A 10359-nucleotide genomic window follows, 5' to 3' on the forward strand; every position below is an offset into this window, starting at 1 on the left:
CCCAACATACCCGTGAGTTGGCCGCCGTCCAATTAATTATGGTCAATTGGCACGCCGCAATCATCCATAACCCCTGCGGCATCAGTGATGCGCAATGCCTTCAACAGTGATGCTCGGTGATCTAGCAAAAAAATACATAATTTTTCTTCTGAACGTATTAATATAAATAATTGTAAATAGACAGAATTTAGAATTTAGTGTTGGCCAATAGAGTATTAGATATTCGAAATGTACACTTATTAGATAAGAATATTGTCGATGAGAAAATAGACGAAGAGTCAATTAATAGTCTATTGTAATACGAAATGGAAATTGCTGAAATATGTTTGAATATCGCAGCAACGATTAATACTTAAGTATCGGTATATCGATACTTATATTTACAATAGAAATCAAGTCTTAAGTTAATGAGATTGGGTGGGGTGAGGGTATAGCAAACGGACGAAATGGAATTCTAAATCATCGGGAATATAAATATAAATTTTGACCAGGAATTTATAGGAAGAGAGGGACATGCAGGCTATATAACATTCCCCACAGCCAACACAGTGGCGAGCGGACTAAGCTGATAGAGATATTTATTGTTTTTTTTTTATGGAAGAAATACAAATTATTGTTGATTCGCCGCACAATCTGATCTGCGCGGGGTATGCGACTACTCTAGCTCTTAAAGCCTCTGAGATCCGTGTACTTCGGCCGTTAAACCTAATTAAAAGTCTGTTTTCAGACCAACAAAAGTTATTGGTAAAAAAAACGATGTTAAATTGCCAGCAGCTGCAAACCTAAAATCCACAATGTTAACTTACTGTTGTTGACATGTGTGGATTTTGTGAACAGCTGTTCGTGGATGTCAAAGTTAATATTTATTCATTGAAGTTAACATCAATTAACTAATATCTAGGTCCAATATATAAGTGTGTACATACGTAGATATAAACATGTTTTTTAAACAGTTTCAATTGCATTATTGCTCCTCATTTAAGTCGAAATGATTTAATATCGTGGCCGGCATTCAGTAGCAATATTTCGGGCGTTGTGGGTGCACCCAGACGGACCCACTCGCGAGGCAAGCCGGCATCCTTCCTGGCCGATTGCAATGCCTGTTGCAGAGCAAAGATTACGCTGACGGCCAGACAACAGGGCGGCTCGCCGGTGGCCTTGGAGCTCATAAATCCAGCACTGCTCGCCTGTGGATTCTGCACCATTTCGACGCGAAAATCAATGGGTATATCCTTTGCGCCTGGCGGTTTGTAGTTCCACGTGCGATTCGTGAGCAAGCGACCCGTCTGTCGCTCGTAGATCAACAGCTCGCTCAGCCAGTAGCCCAGACACATGACAAATGCGCCCTCGATCTGACCAATGTCGATGTAGGGACTGAGACTCTCGCCAGCATCCTCCAGTAGATCGACACGCCGGATTTGATTGCTGCCGGTCAGCACGTCCAGCTCGATCTCTGTCAACGCCATGCCATACACATGATAGTTCTGCATGTCGCCTTCCTTGTAATGGTCCGATGCAATCAGATTGATCGATGCCGCAAATGCCGCTTGGACCGTTTCCTCCCAGCCGACACCCTTCTTTTTCATCGGCTGCAGGCGCTTGTTGAGCGTCTCGCATGCCTTACGCACCGCAAAGCAGAGACTTTCGCTGCTCACGGCGCCACCGGTGACCATCGAATTGGCGCCATTTATGGTGTCCGACGACTCAATTTTAATATAGCTCAACTCGATGCCCAACGTGAAGGCGGCCACCTGGGCCACCTTTGTGTTCATTCCTGTGGAGAAAAAGGACCAAAACACCTTTGTGAATTCACTGATAAAAGACCAAGCTAGTCGAGAGTGCCCGACACTGGAGGATACCCTGTTTAAATCAATGGAGAATATTTTATTTTTGAATATTATTATTATATTATATTGGAATAATATGTAATATTGGAATAATTCACCTTGACCCATTTCGATGCCTCCATGCGTGACAACGACGGTGCCATCGACATGATAAATGGTTACCGTTGCCGCATATTGTCCAACGTAAATTATGGGATACTCCGTGATGGACAAACCCAGTCCTCGTTTGGTCCAGCGATTGTTAGCATTATGGGCCTCGATCTCCTGGCGGCGAGCATGATATTCACGCGACTTTAAAAATTGTGGCAGTAGCTCTGTCATTTTGTTATCCTTGGCTATGTTTAGAAGACGCACCTCGGCTGAATCTCGTTCAACCACAAACGCCACATGCTCCACAATATTCTCAATCATGGCAATGCCCTCAACGGCGCCAGGTGCACGGCACCATGTCGAACTGGGTGCATCGGTAAGGACAGCATTGCCAGTGATCTTATGGTTGGCAACGTTGAAGTCATAACAGTTTGCGGCCGTAAATTTGGAGTGTCCGGTGACGGGATTCTCGTTGGTATTCCAGCCAGCATCCTCGTAGAAATCATTCTGCAATCCAACAATCTTACCAGAATTAAGCGCATGGAATTGATAATCGGAACGACAGGCCCAGCGCTTCCCATTTGCATCCATCATCGATTCCAAGGATTGAATGAACCTCACCGGACGATTCAATTTGTGGGCAGCCAAGGAGGCAGCGCAGGCAACTTGATTGCCACGTGTTATTTTGCTGCCATAGCCGCCACCCAAGCGCCGCACCTGGAGTTGGACGTCCTTCGCTTTCAGCTGAAGCATGTGGGCAATCACCGATTGTGTGTGATCCATCCACTGGGTGGCCGAGTAGATCTTGAGGCCATCCTCAAACGGCATGGCGACTGTAGTCTGTGGCTCCATGCTGAAGTGATATTGCAGTCCCATCTGGAAGACACCTCGCACACTCACATCCGGCTCGGCGCTGCACTGAAACTTGCCCGGCTTCGGCTTGGCCATTTGGATGATGAGCGACGAATCCAGCGGCGACATGTCCAGCACATCGCTTAAGCTGGGTAGCACGGGACGCAATAACTGCGACTGACTGTAGGTGATCTTGACCAGCTTAGCAGCACGCTGAGCCCGCTCCGCACTCAGAGCGACCACCAGGCCCACGGGCTGTTCGTAGTAACGCACGCGTGTTGCACAGAAGATCTCCTCGGGTTCGTAGCCAAATGTCGGGTCAGTGAACGTATTTGAGCCGGGCACATCCTTGGCACTGTAGAAGGCTATTACGCCGGGTTGGCGCAGTGCCTCAGTCGTATCAATTTGCTCAATGCTTGCACCCACTTTGGTGGCGCCCACAAAGGCGCAGTGCAGCGTGTTGGTTGTGGTCAGCACATCGTTCATGTAGGTGGCTTCGCCGGAACATTGAATCATGCTCTCCACTTTCTGCACCGCTTGCGTCACCGGATAGTTTTCCTTCTTTGTCTGGTACACCTGTGTGCCCGAGGACAGCGCTCGCTCTAGCAGCTTGCCACCGCTCCTAAAGGCATCATTCACTGATGCGGCGGGCGCGTGCTTCAATAGAAACTTATAGAGCAGTCCACCAGCCAAGCTCACACGATATGCGGCCGAGGCATCCGGGAGCACCTCATCCGGCTGCAGCAGCGTCGATAGCTTGGCGAACGCCTGCTCCAACCAGGCATTGTCGAAGGGATTGCGTCCAAGCAGCAGCTCCTCAATGGCCGTCGCATGCACAAAGTCCGGCCGAATGCCGCCAAAGCAAATGCGAGCACTTTTCACCTGCGACTCCGCTCCAAGTTCCAGCAGAAATGCGGCATTCACATAGGCATGTGCATTCTGGGCACGTGGCATGATCTGTGGAGGCAACAGAAGATTCAAAATTCAGATACTTAACAGAAAACTATCTCGCTACTATATCTTTTATCTGATTGTATTTTTGACTATGCTTTGAAATCTGGTTAATACCCTGTAATTAGAATGGGAACACAATATTTCAAATAAAAGTAATCTTCAAATTGTATCCTGGAATAAAGTTTTTATGGGATATTAGGAGGTTATTTTAAGTAAAATCCCCAAGGATATTTATAATACACAGGAACAAAAGTTGTCTGTTAGGAAATGAGTGCGTATCTGAGTCAAATGTAAATAATGCTCTCTTAATATGTGTACGTGGAATGCCTGGATACCTTATACGATTCGTAAATGTATTTTTCCTTGGGATAGGCAGGCAACAGGAATGCCTTCAGCACCAGTTTTCTATCCTTGGAGCTCAAATAGTCGGCCAGTGGCATTTGCTGCTGCTCCTTGGCATTTATAGACGCCAGGACATGGACATTAAGTGCCTCGAAGCTGATGTGGACATCCGATGGGAATTCGGGATGCTGTTTCTTAATCGCGATATTGCCAGCCAGGGTGCCAGACTGCAAGATCAAGATCGGAATTAGTTGACAGTTGGGAGTTGTGGACAAATTGAGAAAACGTACATTACGAACTGGCACATTGGCAATGAGATCTAAATGCTGCCACAGCTGCTGCAGATACTCAAAGCCAGCCTGTTGCGAGGTGTCCTTAACGATATCCATGGCCTGACTGAGACTGAGATTGGCGCCCAGCTTGAGCTGCTGGGCATCGCTGCTGTGCTCCTGCAGCTCGCCGACGCCGCGCACATCGATAAAGTGCCGAGGAGTGTCCGGGGAACGTCGATAGACGCCATGCGCCGTATTACCGGCAACAAGCATAAACTCCTCCTGCTCGCCCACCTTCTCCAGTGCCTCGAACAGTTCGACTAAAGTCTTTGGCCAATGCCATTGGCTGCCATCGTCGTAGATGAGGTTGGACCTTACGCAATTGCCGGCACAGCGTTTGCCTGTTTTGGGGCACTGTTTCCTGGTCCTCATGTTCAAGTCCTCAATGTCCGCTACACACTCTGCTGGCAATTGAATATTGCTGTCCGCGGCAAAGGACTTCATGGCGTCCAGGATGGGTCGATAGCCGGTGCAGCGGCAAATGTTGCCACCAAATGCATTCTCCACCTCAGCCATGGTGACTTGACCACCGCGCGACTCCAACAATCCGTGCATATTCATCACCATTCCCGGCGAGCAGTAGCCGCACTGGCTGCCATTCAACTGCGCCAGACGCTTCTGGATCGGATGATAGCCGCTGCTCTTGTTCCCCAGTCCCTCGGACGTCACGATCTCCAGCTGCGAGCAGCTATTCAACAGCGTCAGGCACTGCAAATGCAAAGTTTTGGGTGAGTAAATCCAAGTGAACGAATCGATTGTGTGCACCGACGAAAAGATACCCTATTAATTCGAGCAACGAAAACTTCAGTTTGGAGAGTATTGAGAACACTATAAGTAAATATCAAAAACATGTTTTAAAAAAAAAGTATTTACCAATTAATCACATTAATCCCTTCTTTATTTACGGGTACAAGCAGAAAAACATCACGTTGAAATATACAAAATTGGCCTAAAATTAAAATCTCACTAAAAACTACATTTTTATCTTGATTTTATAAATATATTTTTTCAAATTAGAGAGGCTTGCTCTACGTCGAAATTAAAAAATTGTGGTCCATTTTCTATTTTTCAAAAATAAATTTCTTAACACTAAAATATTTCCATGAAATACAAATGCAAACCTATATTTTTAGAATAAATCATTTCTGTAAGTTTGTTTTGCAAATTAAGGCAATGTAAAAGTTTTTCTATGGTACACACCATGGAAATTAGACATATTTTTCTACATAATATATATATATTTTTAGACAAATTCACCATTCAACCACAACCATCAATTTTAGAAGTTTACTTTCTAAATAATAAGGGTGTTTTTTTTTCTGAGTTCATGCAAAAGGTTGGGGTACTGACCCATAATGTATATAATAATCCTGCCTAAACAATCTCCGTTTTGCACGACTACAGGGTATACGAATCCGGAATTGGAAACACTCTTACCGAGTTGACGGCCCAGCTGCGTTGACCGTCGCGCAGCACACAAATGCAGACGCCGCAGCCGCCCTCCTGGCACATGAACTTCGTGGCTGTCAGCTGCGCATGCTCCCTGATGAAGGTGTTCAGCGTTATGTCTGGCGGCAAATTGGTCAGATTCGCTGCGTAGCGAGAAATCGAATAAGAAGCGATATTTAGTATAGCAAACAGTTCAACATGACGGACGTATGGAAAATTAAAATGCCATTCGCTAACTTGAATCCGATGGAATCGTTCGCGATTTATTTTATTTACCAGCTACCAGTGCAGGTCATCTAATAGTCGTCTTCGTACGATTGTCATTTTTGTAATTACAACTTACCTGTGTAGGGCTGACCGTTAATTGTGAATGTAGTCGTCATGTCGGAATAATTACGTGCACTTATTCACTGAAACACTGGAGTTCAAATGTATGCAAAACCCTTATTTTATTTTTCTAAATGTAAAATGCTCCGTTAATTTACTCCTGGTGCAGCTGCTGATGCTTCTGGTTGCTTCTGGTATTCACCTTAAACTGATTGTCAACTGGCAAGCGATGGCATACAATTTGCAATTTTCTTGGCGGCTGCAAACACATTTATCCAGATGAAATGTGTACGGTTCAATTGCAAACAATGTAAAATGAAAAATGCAAACAACAAATTGCGTAAATTTGCAGTATTATTTTAATGTATTTGTATAAGTAAATTTGAATTAATTTACTTGCATGCTTGTTGAGTACAGAATTTACAAAATTAGCTTTTTGTTATGTCAAATGCATGCTGGTAATTTAAGTCAGCAGACCGAAAACGATATAATGTATTTAATTTAATAATAATTTGTTGCACTTTCTGCAAAGCAAGTCACGTCCGCAGCTCTCTTTAATAATAATTGCTCGGCACGCATAGCCACGTTTGCCATATAAAAAATAAAAATAAGCAGTCAGTAAAATAAGTTTAAATAAATAAATTATACATTTTCTTATAAATGGCTAAATTACAAACTATACATTATTCAAATGCTTTATCTCAAAAACCAATTGTGTTTTAATCATTTCTAAAAATACTTAAGATTTTGAGTATTTCCATAAATGTACAATTTTGTAAAAGTCATATCCATTGTACCATATTTTTTTAAACTTATTGTTATGGGATAATTGGCAATCAGAATTTAAATATTAAATAAATCAAGTTATTAACTATCTACAAATGAATATAAGTTGGTTGTGCAATTGAAAAGCACTTAATGCAAATGTGTTTAATGTGTATTTTATATGTACATATGTATGTCGTTAAATGTATACCATATTTATATGTTGTTGCGTAGTAATACTTATTTGGTGATATGCACATTCACATAGATATAATAATATATTTTATTTTATTATATAGCAAAGATTTTTGTCGTTGATGTTAATTTAGTGCCTTCTTGCAACCGACTAACTTTTGATGTTCTTCAGATATCGATACAATGCTTCCGCTACCATATGAAATGCCATATATATGCAAAATATAAAGGTGTTTTTCTTTCAAATTATTCTCATGGGCTGCATTAGTCAGCGTCAAATTGATCGATGCGTTTTTTTTTTGTCGTTTTTCTATATATTGTTGCCCTCTGCTGTTGTTGCATCTTAACGCGGTTTAATTAATTAAATGTACGCTCGTTATTCCGTTACCTGCTGCTGGCAGTCAAATAAATATTTACACAGGCTCCTTTTTTTGATTAACTCCAAAGAATTTCGATGTTTGGTTGCCCGAGAAGGAGGTTGATAAAAAAGTGTCCACTCATTTAGAAATCATTTGTCAAAATATAAATCGATGCATGTGTAAACGGGTCGAGCGAGAAGAATACGTGTTGGGAAATGTTACATAATCATGCAAACGGCATACAGAACATGCCAAAGAACAACAATAACAACAACAAAAGGGAACCGTTCCGCCTTACACCTTATCGATATTCAAAAATCGTATTCAAACGTTAAACAACTAAAATTTAAATATGAAAAACGCTATCTTTTTTCACATGGCTAAGCATTCGGTTCGGCTATAGAATACTGCGCAATCCCTCCTCCCGCTCGCACCCAATAATGAAAAGGTACCCAAAAGGCCGGCAACCCGCTGTCAAACAGGTATCCAAAATAAAAAGAGCACACCCCACCCCCCACCACCTCATTCCACTGTTGTGGCCCAAACATGACTTCATGACGGGGCAGTGGGAGTGTTCGTTGTTATTGTTGTTGCTGTTGCTGTTGCTGTTGTTGTTCATGGAGCTGTCATGCATAATAAAATTCGAATATATATTCGGGCGCACGCCTTCGTCTTCGAATTTGCCTTTGCCTTGTCTTTGGTTCCGTTCTCGCTGCGGATCCTTATCAAACACGAAAAGTGACGTGTCCAACTACCAAAGATGATGATGCACACACAGGCTCCTGGCTCCAGGTTCCATACTCCATGTTCCATGTTTCAAGTTTCAGGTTCCAGGTTCCAGGCTCAGATTAGCACACAGCCAAAGAAACCTCCTCATTCCCTCTTTCCCTGCTTTGACTAAGTTCACTTTGATGAGCTCTCCCGACACTGACCCACAAATTAGAGTTCGAACTGCCAAGCCCCAAGTCAAGCTGTCTGTCCCTTGTCTTTAGCACAGCCTCGTTGCCAATCTCATGCAATAAATATTGTGTGTTCCGATAAGGTCTAACACTTTGCAATTTTTATTTGTGTGTTTGATGGGATGGGCTATTATTCATGAGCGAATGTTTTGCAAAAGCTCAAAAACTGTCCGCTCTTTTTTTTTTGTTCGATGCTTATTGATAATTTATTTAAGAGAAATGAAGCTGAAAGTTTTCTAAATTTGCTCTGAGCTTGATTGAATTACAAAAGTCCGCAGTGAAGTTTCAAGTCAGATATAAGTTGAAGTTATCGAAAAAAAAAACTCTTCAGCAAAGCTCAGGTTCAGCTTAGCTCTTCTCAATGCACAACGATCAATAAAAACTATGAAAATCAATTCGCATTGTTTGTGCCTGTAAACACATCAATACGATCAATTTCAACTGTACAACATTGGACAGATATATTTACGTATCACATATAACTTCTACCATCAATATTTGATATGTAAACTCATCCGACAAGCAAACAACAAACATGGTTTTATGCATTCAAAGACCCTTTGCTCAACAAAACAAAACAACACAAAAAAGAGAGACAACTTAGCAACTACTCGATTGTGACACGCTTAACCCTTTGTCACATCCATTGACAGTTCAATAATGCGTCATTTGGCCTGATGACGGTGGAGCGGGTTAGGTGGCGGAGAAGACACGCTCTCCACTTCAATTCGAGGTCCGTTCGCTTTTGGTGTGTGGAGGAAGCGAAGGAACAACATCTGAGTAGGGACTGTCGGTGTCAGTCCACATCAGATGTCAGCTGACAGGTACAAAAGATGTTACCAACCTGACTAAGAAGTATGTTAAATATTAAATTCGATTTTATTGTTAAATAAGTTACAATATGTTAGTTATATATTGGAAAGTTTTAAGTAAGTTTTCATTTAATATTGTGTTAATTTGATTTTAAATTTGATACTAGTTTTAACCGAGGTCTACTCATTTAAAAATATGGTTTGCATATATTTCATCTTGCTTGATATGTTTGTTTATCTTGATCATATCTTATTAGTATATCATATGGTTGTTGTGTGCATTATTTACAACGTTTTTAGTAATAACATGTTTCTATTTACATTGACAATTTTTATAATGTATCTTAAATAAAATAGTGAAAAGAAGTTAAGATGCTAAAGTCGAGAAAGCAAGACTAAGCAATTTCCCACACCCAGCTGTTAAATAGTTTGTTCAAATTTCAAAATTCGTTTGATTAACAGCTAAACTTAATGAAATGTTTACTACTTATTAATTACATATGAAGGTATGTTACAAATAACTGGAAGACAGTTCTCGATAAACTGAAATTATCTGGATATGCGCGGGAAATACGAGAGCAATTAAATTTAAAGTCTATGGATATTTTAGTCTCTTAGATCGTCTTGTTCATACGGACAGACTGACATGGCAAAATCAACTCGGCTCTTGATGCTGATCATGAAAATATATTACAATAATACAATTATGGAGTATACTATTTTTATCCATTTTTGAGGGTATATTTGACTTGAAAATTTCGATTTTAAGATTCGTTTTTTATTTTAAAAGTTATAATTTACGAGAGTGTTCACTCTCTTTATCTGTTTCTCTATCACTTTTAGAATGAGTGGAACTAATTTTGCTATGCATTTCCTTGGTATGATTTCTCTTTTAAAAGTGTAAATAAATTTCGGCTGAATTCAAATCATACTTTTGAAATCCGGTTTTAGTCTTTTGGCTTTGGTCTTTTATATTTTTATTTTTATTTTTATTTTTGCTTCGAGACTCGGTTCTCTTGTCGCCTGTCGGATGTCACATTAAATGCGCATTATTTGCTTGAAATAATTTCCCGTTT

At 41.3% G+C, this 10359-nt stretch overlaps 1 protein-coding gene across 1 annotated transcript; it reads right to left on the bottom strand.

Annotated features, from left to right (window-relative positions):
- Nucleotides 1–844: 844 nt before the first annotated feature.
- Nucleotides 845–6317, bottom strand: LOC6563145 (indole-3-acetaldehyde oxidase). The gene is made up of 6 exons (XM_001990470.2): nt 6210–6317; nt 5855–6009; nt 4376–5125; nt 4079–4312; nt 1946–3746; nt 845–1774 (listed from the first exon to the last, which is right to left on the bottom strand). Exons 1-6 carry the CDS (start codon nt 6247–6249, stop codon nt 975–977), a joined length of 3780 nt encoding a protein of 1259 aa, XP_001990506.1. The 5' UTR covers nt 6250–6317; the 3' UTR covers nt 845–974.
- Between the last annotated feature and the right edge of the window lie 4042 nt (nt 6318–10359).

Source organism: Drosophila grimshawi, unplaced genomic scaffold, assembly GCF_018153295.1.
Source record: "Drosophila grimshawi isolate 15287-2541.00 unplaced genomic scaffold, ASM1815329v1 contig_311, whole genome shotgun sequence".
NCBI classification, from domain to species: domain Eukaryota; kingdom Metazoa; phylum Arthropoda; class Insecta; order Diptera; family Drosophilidae; genus Drosophila; species Drosophila grimshawi.

Bases quoted from the DNA above. Each gene is read 5' to 3' on its own strand.
- LOC6563145 (XM_001990470.2), bottom strand. From the start codon at position 6,249: ATGACGACTACATTCACAATTAACGGTCAGCCCTACACAG. The intron at 4,313-4,375 runs GTACGTTTTCTC...TTGATCTTGCAG, and splicing joins CCAATGTGCCAGTTCGTAAT to TCTGGCACCCTGGCTGGCAA. The intron at 3,747-4,078 runs GTATCCAGGCAT...TTGCCTCCACAG, and splicing joins ACATTTACGAATCGTATAAG to ATCATGCCACGTGCCCAGAA.